Raw genomic sequence first — 15675 nt, forward strand, 5'->3', positions numbered from 1 at the left:
GCGCTCTCCATGTCAATTTGTCGAATTACGAAAGCGCGGAAGGATTGGGGCGGAGTGGGGAGGCGTAAAACATAACAGGCGGAAGTGGCGTTATTCCGCCCTGCGTCGCTCGGTTGCCAAGGTTTCAGGCAGCTGCTCCAGCTACGCGCTGCTAGTCTGCGCTTCCCGTCTCGCGCTCGAAGAACCAACGCGCCTCCTCCTCCCCCCCCCATCAATATGGCTTCGGCTGGGGCGGGGATGACCGAGCGCGAGCGGGACGGCTGCCGGGAGCTGTTGGAACTGCTTCAGACCGACGACCTGCTGGCTCTAGCGGACACGGTGACCAGCCGCCTCGTGCAGCCCAGCAACCGGCAAGGTATATTAAGGGGCTAGAAGGACCCGGTGTCCCGATGAGAGTTTGAAGGAGGCGTTTGGGGCCTCTGCTGGAAAATACTTCTTGGTTTGAGGTTCATTAATTCCAACCTGGTGTTTCCTTGTGACCACTTATCAGAATATTCGTTTCCTCACCCCTCCTAAGTAAGGGGTTCTTCTTCAGCTGTGCCAGAAGTATTTTGGCCCTGAGACATCCTTCAGCTGCATTCATACAGTGAGGTTTCTCTCCCTCCTACTGGCGAGGCACAGGTGTTTTGCCATAGAATTGACCTTTCAACAGATAACCTGGTTTGAAAGTAGCTTGAAAACTGACGCCAGGCCCTGTGACTGCTATTCGTCAGTGATAATCAAGTTTCTTTAAACATCTTTGAAGAAAGGGTGATGGAGGCACATGATGTGGAACAAATATTTATCCGATATCCAATTTCTGGCTGTTATGGTTAAGGTTAGCCAGAGTAATTTATGGAAAATATATATGATTCTCTATATTTTTGAAGCACTCTTTCCCTAGTATTGTGTTTTGGTTACAATACCAAAATGGCCTTATCTTTTTCAAACATGTTTTAAAAGTAACATTTTTCAAACTAATGTTCCCCTTCTCAGTATGAAAAGAGTTGTGAAAGCATTGTGATAGGAATTCCAAGAATGTGAAGACAATTTATCATGTTGCTAGGGCATGTTTTTCCTTTTAAAAAATAAGCTGTTTCAATAAACTTAAATGGAGAACTATTGCAACTAAAATTACAGTAGTTTTCCCATCCTGGTACAGAGGGAAAAAACTTTCAACAAAAACATTAGCTGTACATTTGTTTGTAATTTGTTTTTCCTTATAGTCTTCTGACAAAATATTTTACTAATTAAATATATTAGCAGATAGAATTAGTGTATTATTCCAATATAAAACAATTTCTTTGTTCAGATACTATTTATAGATCAATAGGAAAATAATATGCCCCAGATAAAGAGCAAACCATTATGATAAAATCATTTCATGCTGGATCTATTGTTACTTGACTGATGATTTCATACAGCTTTCATATAAGTAATAGTAGCACATCTACAGCACATTACAGTATATGTTAACAGTTGCCTATTTATTTATTTATTTATTTTTCAGATTTATATACCGCCCTATCTCCCTAGGGACTCAGGGCGGTTCACAGGCAATTAAAAACAAACATATAAATACAATTTAAAATCAGACATAAAAAACTTATTCAATAGCCATTCAATATAACTTGTACGTAATAATTTAAATATTTGAACAATTTTAAAGTGAGTGGTGGTCATGATCTTGCAATCTTTGAGAACCTTATAAATTCTATTTATTATTCTTATGCACATAATTAAAAATGCACCAATTTTCAATTTTCTTTTGATTGCCAGACTAAGCAGAAATATTCACTTTCCATTCTATTTTTACAGCCAAAATAAAGCCAAAATAAAGCTTCTTAAAATGTTCTTCTCACATTAACGATGTGTACTATTGGTCTATATTTCAAAATACACCAAATGAAGAAATAGGCCAATGTTCAAAATAGTAAATATGATTGTCTTGCTACAGGCAAACTTCAGTTTTTAGAAGTTTGAGAAAATGATAATATGCTATAACAATAAAAGATCAAAAATATAAATTGCTGATGAGGATTCAGAGTAATGTTTAATTCTTAAACTATTTTTTAATGAAACATACACCTTGATCCAGCCCTCGTTTCCTAAAAAGTAATTCTATGACTGTCTATATCTTTTTAAATTAAGTCTTATTACAAAACATAATATAGGAGGTTGCTTTATTTATGTCACATCATTGCCCATCTAAGCCAATATTCATGCATTAATTGCAAGTGGTTTCCAAAAGGTCCAGTCAAGAGTTTTTCTAGATGGAGAAAAAAATGAGCTCAGAATTATGGATTATGAATGGCAGTTTTGTTTTTTGCATTATTGACCAGTTCTTTTGCTAGTGGGGCATTTCATAGGGCATGGGTAACATATTGCTATTCTCACTAGGGATGATGAAATTTGATTACAGTTTTTTTAAATTTTTCAGTGGGTGAAAGAGTTCTATATTTTCAGCAAAAATCACAGGATGTTGATTCTTTAATCCACAATTACTAATAATTATGTTTAAAGATATTTATAGAATGGCTTTTTCTGTGCTATGTCTTTTGCTAACTTTCCCCCAATGGAGCAGCTTCAATAGCAAAACTGCCATCTTTATGTTACATATTTATAATTCAGAAATATATTTTCAGAGTTTTAGATTTACAATCAAATTGCTAGTTTTCTTTTGCAATAAAATTAACTTTAGAATTTTTTTTTTAAATTTTTTTTTTATTGGCCAAGTGTGATTGGACACACAAGGAATTTGTCTTGGTTTATATGCTCTCAGTGTACATAAAAGAAAAGATACATTCATCAAGGTACAACATTTACAACACATTAGGTAATATATCTATTTCTGAATTTGTTTATAGAAGCCATAAATGTCATCTTGCTGTACAGTCAAAGCACTGAAGAGCTGTTGAAAAGAAAGAAAGTATTTCGAGAGATAATCTTCAAGTACTTGGCAACAAAAGGAGTTATAGTGCCACCTTCTTCTGAAAAACACCAACTTGTTTATCGTGCAAAGGAGTACTGGTGTGAAGGGCTGAAAATCTGTGCTTCAGAGCAAACATATACTAATCCTAGTATACAGGTGAGGTACATAAATAATATTAGGAAATGCCAAAAATATTTTTACAATTATATTTAATTATTGAAGCAATATTTAAGATGCTCTTCAATGGATTTGCAAAGAACATTTGTGATTTCTTTTTTATTCATTGCTGGAGTTCATTGATTTCATCTCTCGGTTGGCAGAGAGATCTTGGGAGACTTCAATCTACCTTCCATGGGAGTTGGGTCTGAGGTGACCCAAGAGTTCATAGTCACCAGGACAGCCATAACAATATCCAGACCCTGACATTGGACAGTGGTCACACATGAATCTGGTATTTCTATTGGAGCAGTGACTGTGATCTGAAATTGGGAAAGCTTTTAGTGTCTCCTTGTCATGGTAATTTCACACCCTGATTACCATGGGATTCTCTGACACTGCCATCCACTGCAAGGAAGTTAGCTCCATTAGATTAGTCCATGCCTGGCAACTGATGGACCTTGATGGGTTTCAGAGGGATCTGTAGGTTGTTCCTTCTGCTCTCCTGCATGATCCACCTGAAGCCACCACTTGGAATAAGAGGGCAACTGATTGTGGGAATGCAACCTTTAACGTCTTGTGGATCCTGGCACTCACTGTAGTTCATGGAGGACTTAAGGTGGTTGAAATGAAAGAAGAGACATCTAAAGTGTCGTTGGCATTCTATAGGGATGAACTTGATGCAGGTTAGAGCTGCTAGTAAGACCTACCTTGTGGCGGTAAGAGCAGCAAAGCATCAGTACTTCTCCAGCCTTATTGTGTCCCAGATAGCCATCCTGTTCTTTTGGGTAACACATACCCTCCTCATGCAGAAGAATTTGTTCAATATTTGTTATACAAATTCACTCGAATGTGCTGAGAATTGAATGCTGGCCTTGTTGCAAGTATGAAGATATACATGGGCAGGAACCTTTCCTGGTTATCTGGGAACTGTTTGAGCCCATTGAGCTGATTAAGTGTACATAGTCCTTTAAGACTCTGAGCTCAGCCACCAGCTCTTTAGATCCATGCCCCTGCTGGCTTGTTAAGGGGCCTGGAAAATGTTGTGGAAATGGGTTCTACTGGTCATTTGATTGAGGGGATTGTTCCATTACCTCTTTAAAAAGACCATGATTCTTCCTCTTCCCTTCTCAACAAGTCTTTGCTGGACCTGACTGTTGGAGAATTTTCTTCTGGTATTGAACCTTCCCTTTTTAAAAAATGTGATTGAGAAGGTGGTTGTGCAATAATTTCAGAAGGCCCTAGATAAATTGGATTATCGATCCATTTCCATCATAATTCAGACCCAGGTACAGGATGCAAATGGCATTGGTTGCATTTTTGAATGCTCTCTGGCATGAGCAGGATGAGTTTTGCATCCATCCTTACTCTGCTTGATTTTCTGGCTGTTTTCAATACCATCAACCATGATATTCTTCTGGATCAATTCAGAGGATTGGGAATAGGTGGCATGGTATTGTGCATTTGCCTCTTTTCTTAGGGGCAATTCTAGTACTTCATATCGTCAGCCCTTACTGTGTGGAGTGCTGCTGGGTGAGCTCATCTATTGCCAAGGGGTGAGATATCAGTATGCAGATGATAACTAATTATACATCTCTGCCTTTGGCAAACTAGGTAATTTTGTGGCTGTCTTCTGCTGCTGCCTAGAAACTGTGAGGGTCTTGATGGATAATATAACAGGTTTCAACTGAACCCTGGCAAGTCTGAATGGCTTTGGGTTTTGGGGTTACCAGTTCTAGAACTGTGCCATATTTGGTGCTGGATGAGGTTGCAATACCCCATACAAACCTTGTGTGCGATCTGGGAGTTCCCTTAGACTTAAAATGACTGCAGCAGCTGTGAGTCATGGCTAGGAGAGCCTTTATTCAACTTTATTGTGCATCAGTTGCTTCCATTTCTAGATCAAGTAGCTTTACTCATTCATGTTATAATCACCTCCTGGTTAGACTACTGTACTGTACTTTACATAGCATTGCTCCTGAAGCATATACTTATGCTGTTAGTTTTTGCTCCGAGCTTGGCAATTTGGTTGCAAATGTTTTGTCACCATTCGAGGAGAGATTGTCAATGTGTTTTGAATTGTCGAAACATTTGCAACTAAATTGCCAAGCTCAGAGCTCAAACCAACAGCCTAACTACCAACCTGAACTACTACTAATCAAATAATATTTCAATGGGTAGTTCTATGCATGGTTTCACAAGAAGATATGTTACATTTCTGCTCCATGATCTCCATTGGTTATTAGTCTGTTTCTGAGTCCAATTCAAGGTGCTGTTTTTGACCTTTAAAGGTTTACACGTAACATGGGATCACATTATTTGAGGGGCCACCTCTCTCCAATTACATCTACTTATCCTACTAGATCCACCAGAGAGGTTATGTTGTGGCTCCCATCAGCTGGCAAGTTTCATTTGGTGGGTCCTAGACAGCAGGCCTTTTCTGTTGTGGCTTCTGCTTTATGGGAACATCCTTCCCACTGAAGTGGCACTGGCTTCAGCTTTTTTAATGTTCCTGAAGTCCCTTACAACCTGATTGTGTCATTGAGCATGAGGACCTCAGGGGACTAGCAAAAATATTAATTATCCAGTGTAATTAACATCTATTCTCCACCTAATGTTTTTTTAAAATTGTTTTATATAAATTTTATGATTTTAATTTTATATTTTTATAGTTTATAATAACATTTGTGCATGTTATTTTCAACTTCGTTGTATGCCACCCAGTCACTTGTGTGTGTGATGGACAGCCATTTAAATATGACAAATAAATAAAATTGTTCACTACTTAAATAAAATTCAAAAATGTTAAAACCAAAATAAAACCCTTTTCCTTGTACCTGTTTCTAATAGCCATCTTTTCAAATACAGAACAAACAGGATTGATATATAAAGTTGTATATCTTATATGTAATTCTGAAAAGGTAAAACACCTTCTTTTCCTGCCTTGATATTGACCTTTAAAGCCTTACATGGCATGCTTTGATGTATTACACACACACACACATAAACACTATAAAATGTCACTATTAGCAATTAACAGATTAAAAATAAAAATATTCAGGGTCTTCAAATAAATAAGAATATACATAACTCACAATATCCTTTAATTAATCATTCACATTCACTCCACAAAATTCACCTAAGGTTCTCTTACTTAATTCTAAATTTTCATAAATAAGATTTTTCAAATTATATTAAAAAGGTACTGAATCTTAATAACCTGTCTATATATTTTAGAGGTATATTTCATAATATATATTGACTGTGGCCTTAGTAATTTGAAAGAGGTAGATGTAGAAAATGTTTGTTTCCTCAGATATAACTCAAGGTTTAGGCATGAAAAACTGCATTTTGCTTTATTAAAACCACTGCTTTTTCTTGAGAGTCATGTTGAATATTAAAATATTAAATTAATTCTGATACCAACTGGAAACTATCCAATATGATTGTTTGAAAAGAGTTTTAAAGTAGAATCTTTCATTTGCTTTCCAAGCTTCTATTTTTTTTTGTCAGAAGTCAAACATTGACTTCTGCGATAGAATTAATTTGAAAAAACTGACAATTACTTTTATCAAGTTTTATGTAATATAAATAATAGTGGATGGGTAGCAAATATTCTATGAAATCTTTTACAATTATTCTTAACCAGATTTTAACAAACATGTTTGAAATGTTTTATGAAGTAATTTGCAGTGCATCACACTCTAAATAGAACATAGAAATAAATTATTAAAAGAAACATAAATCCTCCATTTGTTTTATAAAATGGTTCCAAATAAAATTATTATTCAGGCCCTTAGTTAGTTCATAAATAAAGCGTGTACATTCATAAATACTGTTTCAAAGCAAAGACCATTTTCCTGTTGCTGTTTCATTCCACTTTCTCTGATTTTTTTAGGATCTTTTTAATTATTTCTTATTTTATAAAGTAAAATTATTATTTTATTCTACTTGATGTTTCTTATTTTTCAGCAACAAGAAGATGGAGGAACACAAGGAGATCAAGATGACAACAAAGAGTGTTACAATCTGGCAGAAGAATTTTGTCAGTGGTATTTTAGAATGCTAAACTCTCAGAACCCATTGATTGGAGAACCACAACAAGAATGGGGACCACAACATTTTTGGGGTGATGTAACTCTAAAATTTTGTTACAACACCTCTGAACAAAACATGGAAGAGTACTCAGGTGCAGAATTGGTGAGCCTTCGCTTGCTGTCATTAGTGAAAGAAGAATACCTTTTCCTGAATCCCAATTTGAATGCAGGTGGCCTGAAGTGTACAGTTTCACGATATGGATTAGTTGTGGTAGCAGTAGCTGGCACAGTTCATAGAAGTACTTCTTGTTTGGGAATCTTTGAACAAATCTTTGGCCTCATCCGCTGCCCATTTAAGGAGAATACATGGAAAATCAAGTTTGTCAATCTAAAGATTGTTGGCCAGAATGCCATAGAGCCTGGGACCCATATAGAAAGACCACGCATAAAATACGAGCAAGAAGAACTGCAGGAATTTTATGTGTCCAAGGAACTTGCCTTAATTGAGCCTCAAAAATACTGACTTCTGTTTTGCAACACGAGGGAGAAAAGTATGTGGGCCTTGGAAAATACAGCAGGAGAGCATACTCAAAGCATTCTGTAATTTATTTGCCTTTTTTTTAATTCATGCTTTCCTACTACGAGATAATCTTGACTGCTGATCATAGAGATTTGCTGCTGGTAATTGTTGGCTTGATTTTTGCCCCCAAATTTACAATTTGAACAATTACTTTGGCAGATTATTTTCTACATGAGAAGGGAGGGAAGGTGAGAAGATACTCCTACTGCTGCGAAGTACTGATACAGAGGATGGGTGGGAGAGAATAGCCAGAAAGAATCAAGTATAAATGAGAAGCATAAAGCACTGGAAATGTAATATTGTCATCTTGACTGCTTGTAGCTTCCCTATTTTCCCCTTTGGGGTAGAAGAATACAGAAGTGTGATGAATCTGTTAAGTTTGCAAGAGATTCTTTTGCCAAAGACTTAATTTTAAGTCTTCGTTAAATAACCTTTCACAGTTTAATCTCAAGGTTGTACAAAACAAAGCATTTTTTATTTTTGATAGAATTTTCTGTTAAGACATTATAAAACATTATCAAATTGATTGCTACTTAAATCAGCATATGCATGAGAAGGTTAGAGTAGTGCTAAATTTAATAGAGGGTTTTCATAGAGAATTTATGAAACAATATTACTTTCCTCCATAAAATGCTTTGAAATTTGTTATTTGTCTTATCCTTTGTTACGTACAACCTTTATTCGTGTAGCTATTTACCTATAGCAAACATACTTTTAAAAATACAGGACAATTGTGAAATTATAAAAAACAAGCATTTAATTTGTGGCAGTTATTACACCTAGTTTATTTCACTTACACTACTTTTTATTGTTCCTAATAAAAATTCCAATCTTCAGACTAATTATAAAAAGGAAATAGTCTTACTACTTCAGATTATTGTGGAAAAATCATCAGTGAACAGCATAAAGATAGCTACCAGGTTTTGAAAAATTCACAAATCCTTAAAAGTAAAAATCAAATATGTGATGTTATTCCAGAATGTAAAATAAAATTTTATTTTGTTTTTGGGTTTCCTGAATGATAAAAGATTTAAAAGAAATATGTGTCATTACAAATAGAGACTTTGTATTTTTGAACACAGATATTTAAGTGCATTTCTGCAATTATCTACAATCATATATACATATATGAGGATTATTTCTAAATATAAACACAATAACCTACTGCTAGTAAATAATTTTTTAAAAAAATATGAGACAATTGTTTTTAACAATGGTTTAAAATCTGGTAGATGTGTCTGCATCCAGATAAAATCTTTTACTGCTGGAAACTGAAACTGAAAGTTGTATTTTCCTACTCTTGCTCCTTTTTAATTTGGATTCTTTTTAAGAGCTTGTACTGACTCATTTTTATCATTTCGTTTTAAATCAAAATCACATTGTAAGAATTGGAAAACTCCTTGAAGATTATCTAATCCAATTTCATGTCTGGTTCAGGAATCTATTCCCACATTATCCACATCTTGTTTAAATATTTCCAGCTAAAGAAAATCTACCACCTTCCAATTATTACTTTTACAAAATTTTGACTAATATCCAATACAAATCCCTATAATTTAATTATATTGTTTGTTGCCTTCCAGATATTTTCCAATTTGTCAATGTCCTTATTAAAATATGCAGAAATACTCAGTACTCCAGTCATCAACACCAACAGACCAACAATGATATATCTTAATCTTGATACTGTACTTATATCAATAAGCCTATGGTTATAGTTGTATTTTTTTCTTTTGCAGCTACCTCACTGTTGTCCCATATTTTAGGAAGATAAAGACATTGCACCTACATTCTTTTATTTTTCCTTCCAGCAATTCTGTAGTGTAGGCTGGAATATCCCAAATCACTTGGTGAACATTGGTGGATGAGGGTGGACGAATCTGGATCCCGCGGTGCTAGTTTAGTACCTAACCTCTACACCTTTTCACAGATTGTACCACTTTTAGGATATGGCCATATTTGAGTACCGTAAATTGCTTAGCAAGGTGTCAAAAACTTGATGACCAAAAAGGGAAAAAATGATAAAGTACAGGTAATCCTCGATTTACAACAAGTTTGCTTAGTGACTTCGAAGTTACAACGGCACTGAAAAAAGTGACATGACCATTTTTCACAATTATGACCATTGCAGCATCCCCAGGATCACATGATTTATATTCTGATGCTTGGCAGCTGATTTATATTTATGATGGTCACAGTGTGCAGTGGTGGGATTCTACCGGTTCTACCGGTTCAGATGAACCGGTAGTGGTGGCAGTGGCAGGCTCCGCCCATCCACCCGGACGTCATCACGGACGCTCTGCGCATGTGCAGAACTAGTGCACACGCTCACAATTCCAAACTGGTAGCAAAGGTAAGTGAATACCACTACTGGTCATGTGATCCCCTTTTGCAACCTTCTGATAAACAATCAATGGGGAAACCAGATTCACTTAACAACCGTGTTACCAATTTAACAACTGCAGTGATTCACTTAAGTAATGTGACAAGAAAATTCATAAAGTGTGACAAAACACTAACAAATTTCTCACTTAGCAACATAAATTTTGGGCTCAATTGTGGTCATAGGTTGAGGACCATCTGTACACCCCTTTACCATGCTATTAATGGGAAACTGACAATCTTTGCACTGTTCTATCCCCTTCTCCTGCTTGTCTCAAAGAAGCCTCTCCGTCTCCATCCTCTTCTCTTTCCTCATTGTCTTTTTTCCTCTCCCTTTCCCACACAAAGCACCACCTTTTATATCCTCTCCTCTCCCCCATACTTTTTGGTGCAGCTCCAGCTGATTCCACTCCCCAAGCCTACATGCTGCCAACCAGCTGGACCCACGTGGGTGAACCTGGGTGCTTAACAGAGCCCTGGCAATACCGCAGCTCCAGCTAATTCTCCCACAGGCCTCTGCAGTGCTGCCACCACTTCAACTCATGCCTTCGCTACACTTTTTTAAAAACACTACTTTTCAACCAGTCATACACATACTACCTGCCTGGTGCCGAAGTACCAATTGTGCTACGTGTACCATGGGTTGAAAAGCCATGCTCTCCACCATAGTAGCTCTCAAATTTGTAATTTGAAAATTTGTAAGGAATTCATATTCATGTTGCTGAATTTCCCCCTTGGTTTAATTTATCAAGATCTTCCTGAATCTTGGGATAGTCCTTGAAGATATTTGCTGTTCCATCATTGCCCCCACCTTTTTGTTGATGGCTTATTAAGTATGTTGAGCGGTACAGGGTATCAAACGGTATCTTGTAATATGCTTCTTCACAGTTCCTTTCACCTTAACCTGAAACCATTGATACATACTTGTTGGGTACAGTATGATTGAACAGTCTGCTCTTTAACTATCTAATAGCGTTGCAGAACAGCTCATCTTTTTTTCTCTATTAAGATAATGTGGAAGACTTTGCCAAATGTTCTATTGAAATCAATGCACACTATATTCACCACATTACCGTGGTTAACTAAACTATTCACTCTATCCAAAAAGTTCAGATTTGTTCAGCATGACAGTTTGGATAAGCTTGGTTCTGTCAAATAATGCATTATTTTTAATTGTTACAAGTAATCTGTTCCAAAGTTTTACTAGATAACAACATTAGTTTAGTAAATTATGTGGGTTCTTTTCATCCCATTATCAGCTTTTTGAAGAGAAGAGCTGTGAAATGACATCTGCATACGCCTTTAAAACTGAGTTGATTCTGTAGAAATTCATTCATGGTATCTCAGTGCTTCCATATCTTTATTCAGTTTGAATTGCCAGTTCCTCTTGGTATAAATTGTTCTGCTTAAGCCCACTTGAGCCCAGTTGCCATCTGTTCTCAAACTAGAAATTCAAGAACACCAATTTCTCCCTATTCATGTTACCATCCTTTCATCTTCTGTTAGCAGCAGGCCCATAATTTGCTTTTTCTTCCATTACTGCTAGTATAGCCAAAAAAGATACTTTTTTATAGTCTTCAGTTTTTCTTTTAAGCTGTTTCTTTTGTGTTTAAGCTTTTCTAATTTGATTTCTAAAAATATTAGACTCCTTCTGGTGTACCTTAAATCTAACTTACATTTCATGCTTTTTAGTTCTAAGCTTAGTAGAAAGCTCTTTATATAAATCTGCAGTACTATTTTAAGCTGTTCCCTATGTGTTTTACTTATTTGAATAGTGTACAGTAGTATTTCCAGAATCTTATTTATGAGAAATTCCTAACCCACCTGCAGTTTCTTTAAAAGGATTTCTGTCCATAAGTTCCTACATAGTGCCTCTCTTGCATCTGGTTCAGAAATTTATTTTGTGTATATGCTTCTGCTCAAAATGAATTTTCTTTAGAATCTGGCAGCCATGACATCACTTCCTCTTAAGGTTCCACTGTTTTTACTTAATCAATTAACTTCCATATTAGTTATCATATCTATGCAAGGCAGTTCTCTTGTCAGTTCCTCAACTTTTGAAAAATGAAACAGATTTCTTTTGTGACCATGCAGTCTTGGCAGATTTGGCTTTCCAGACAGTTGAAATCTCTCTTCCCTGAAAGTTCTATAATTTAGTACAGAAGGGCATTTATCTGTCTTCATTGTGGCTTGATTATCTATACAGCAGTAATTTCACTGATATTTTCCTCTTCCGTTATTCTTACCTGAATGGTCAAATTCCTAGATCTTTAGATGAAATGTTTCCTTCACAAATAATACCACTTCTGTCAAAGGAGGCCTATTCATTTTGAATTTGGTATACCATTCAATTCTTGCATTTAAGTCATGAATGTCATCCTGCCACTTTTCAGTAATTTATTTTATTTTATTTATTTATTTAATTTATATACCGCCCTTCTCCCGAAGAACTCAGGGCAGTATATAAATTAAATGACTACTAAATCATACTTGCCTTTCTGAAAGTAAGTGTTTAATTCTTGCTGCTTGTTTTCCATACCGTAAGAATTTATACTGAAACACTGCGAATATTGGATCATATAACTTGATATATTCTTTCCCATGTATGCATGCTCATTATTGGTGCCTCCGCTGTTAGTCTTCTCCCCAACACTTACTATCACACTATTTTCTGGGCTATTGCTCCCTTCATGTAAGTTTGCCAGGTACTCCCTAATCTTTTTTCTTGGACAGGTAGTCCTTGACTTATGATCACAATTGAGCCCAAAATTTCTGTTGCTAAGTCAGATGGTTAAGTGAGTTTTGCCCTGTTTTACAACCTTTCTTGCCACAGTTCTTAAGTAAATCACTACAGTTGTTAAGTTAGTAACATGGTTGTTAAGTGAATCTGGTTTACTCATGACTTTGCAAGGTCACAAAAAACGTGATCACGTGACCCCGGGAAACAGTAACCATTCTAAATATGAGTCAGCTACCAAGCATCTTAATTTCGATAATGTAACCACAGGGATGCTGCAAGGTCTTAAATATGAAAAATGGTCATAAATCCCTTTTTTTCAGTCCCACTATAACTTTGAACTGTCACCAAATAAACAGTTGTAAATTGATAATTACTTGTATTTCCTAATCTGCATGAAATACAGCTTTTTTCTTTCTAGGAGTCTCTCCAGGGGTGGGTTTCAGCAAGTTCTGACCAGGTCTGGAGAAACAGTAGCAAAAATTTTGAGTAGATTGGGGAACCGGTAGTAAAAATTTTGCCTGGCCCCATCTATTCTCTGCCCCCAAGTCCCAGCTGATTGGGAGGAAATGGGGATTTTGCAGTAACCTTCCCCTGCCAAGCCATGCCCACAGAACTGGTAGTAAAAAAATTTGAAACCCACAACTGAGCCTTTCATAAAAAAAAACTCCACTAGTGTACAAAGGATCCAGATCATTTGCACTGGACTATCCGCATACTGATTTTTTTTCTTGCAGTATTTGCTCACTTCTTGGGCTCTGTGTTGACCTAATATAGTCTGCTTGTGTACAATAAAAACAAAAGGTAAAATACCTTTGCAAAACTGCCTGGATCAATTACTCAGTTGCAGTAATGGTAGAAAAAGGTTGCACAGTTCTTGCTATGTTTAACTCAAGGGCAACTTTACTTTTTCCTAGTCTCTGATCACTCAATCTATGAGGCAAATTCCATCCTGTTACAAACCAATCCGGTAATTCTCTCCTCCATCTCCGCCAATCAATAGGATGGGGAGAGGGAGGCGCAGAGGTTAAGAACTGTTATTTCTAAATGGGTAATGTGTGAATCACAAGAAGAGGTAATGCTAATGTGAAGCTCATTTAACACATGACTTATTCATACAATCAAAAATGGCGAATGCATTTTAGAGGGGGAAAAAAGACTCCTCAGAGTATATTGTCAAGCCATTTTGAAAGAATACATTCTTTCTGGATAGTGTGGATATAAGACAGTCCCAGGGGATTCCTCTGCTAAATGTGTTGACTGTTTTAGATTGCCTATGAATAAATCATCAATGTGAGTGAGAGAGCACCACCTTGAGATTCACCTTGTGTTAGGTTTTTTTCCCCCCCAGCTTGTTTCTTCTGATGCCTTTTTAAAAATATTAAATGGTGAATTGATGCAAAATGACTTCCTCTTGTGGTGGAGGTGCTCATAGGAGTAAGTCGTGTCAAATACATGTTCTGAAAAATGAAGGGAAGAATTGAATATCTGATCTAAAAAGGCGGGAGGAGAGACCAGAGATGCCATTTCTTTCATGCAGGCAGGAAAAAGTACTAATCTTGCTTTTGGAACAGAGAACTGCTGTTGAACCCATTCATCAATAATGCAAGTGCTATATATTTCCTCGGTCCCGATTACCTCCATGAGATGGAGACGATTCACCTGCCATTGATAAAAATTGAACTCAGCCTTGCTGTTTTTGAAAGCTAGCCTTCTCCCAATTGGTCAATGGTGTCAAGCTGTGATTTAAAAGAAAAAAGAAAAAAGAAAGACCTGTATTGGTGCTAGAGTATACTGTACAGGGAAATGTTATCCATGACAGCTGTCAGAGAAAAAAATGAGAGCGAGCTGGCTGACAACAAAATTTCAACTGACCTGTTAACTAACCCCTGTCTGAGAATCTAGATCCCTATAGGTTTAGGATTCAGACTGAAATAGAGAGCATCAGGATGACAAAAGAATAGCTCACACACTTTACCTGACTACGAATTGTAACAATCATATCAGTGAGAAGATTGGAACAGGGATTGCTTTCCTTCAGGACCTGTTTGCCGATATTTACATTCACTCGAAATAAGAAAAATAATGTAATTATATTGTAAGAAAAATAAGGACATTTGATTGAACAAATGGAGCAAGATATACAAGTGAAGTGGCAGTGTTAATATCTTTACATTTGGTAGTTATTGGCTAAAGTAGTCACATTGCTACCCAAAAATTGACAAGATGTTGGGAAAATTTTATTTGTGGCTTGTTGGGTATTTTAGAAATAGGAAAACTACCAGTGATGCAGACTATAAGAATGAAAGACCATGTAAAGAAATACACATGAATAATTCAGACTTTTAATTATTTGACTTCACTATTAAGTATTCACATCCACACCTATATCCAATATCTATTTATGGCAGTGTTTCTCAATCTTGGCAATTTTAAGATGTGTGGACTTCAACTTTAAGATGTGTGAACTAAGAGGTTCACACATCTTAAAGTTTCCAAGTTTGAGAAAGACATGGCTTGTTGAATTGTTAGGTACACTTAACAGGTGCATTGCTTGGAAATGATTATAATTTTCTTCTCTGTCTCAAGAAACCAAGTACCTTGGCCACGCCTGAAGTAGTAGTTGGATAGGAGTCCTGGTGTCGCAGTGGTTATAATGCAGTATTGCAGTCTAACTTTGCCTGCAGTCTGGAGTTCAATCCTGATGAATTCAGGGTTGACTCAGCCTTCCATACTTCTGAGGTTGGTAAAATGAGGAGCCAGATTGTTGGAAGCAATTGTTAAAGTGCCCAGAGAGTGCACTATGGGATGATAGATACAGTAAGTTAAGTACTCTTGCCATTTGGATTAAATAGTAAAACCTGGAGAGTCT

The 15675-nt window shown here is 36.4% G+C and overlaps 1 protein-coding gene across 1 annotated transcript; it reads left to right on the top strand.

The window, feature by feature from the left end:
• The first annotated feature begins 111 nt into the window (after window positions 1–111).
• C5H3orf38 (chromosome 5 C3orf38 homolog) lies at window positions 112–9171 on the top strand. The gene is made up of 3 exons (XM_058185240.1): window positions 112–355; window positions 2847–3067; window positions 7040–9171. Exons 1-3 carry the CDS (start codon window positions 217–219, stop codon window positions 7625–7627), a joined length of 948 nt encoding a protein of 315 aa, XP_058041223.1. The 5' UTR covers window positions 112–216; the 3' UTR covers window positions 7628–9171.
• The last annotated feature ends 6504 nt before the right edge of the window (window positions 9172–15675 follow it).

This window comes from Ahaetulla prasina, chromosome 5 (assembly GCF_028640845.1).
Source record: "Ahaetulla prasina isolate Xishuangbanna chromosome 5, ASM2864084v1, whole genome shotgun sequence".
In the NCBI taxonomy this organism is placed as follows: Eukaryota; Metazoa; Chordata; class Lepidosauria; order Squamata; family Colubridae; genus Ahaetulla; species Ahaetulla prasina.

Excerpts from the sequence above, each read along its gene's own strand:
- C5H3orf38 (XM_058185240.1), top strand. The coding sequence starts at position 217 with ATGGCTTCGGCTGGGGCGGGGATGACCGAGCGCGAGCGGGACGGCTGC. Across the intron at positions 356-2,846 it reads GCAGCCCAGCAACCGGCAAG|AAGCCATAAATGTCATCTTG; the intron begins GTATATTAAGGG and ends ATTTGTTTATAG. Across the intron at positions 3,068-7,039 it reads ATACTAATCCTAGTATACAG|CAACAAGAAGATGGAGGAAC; the intron begins GTGAGGTACATA and ends CTTATTTTTCAG.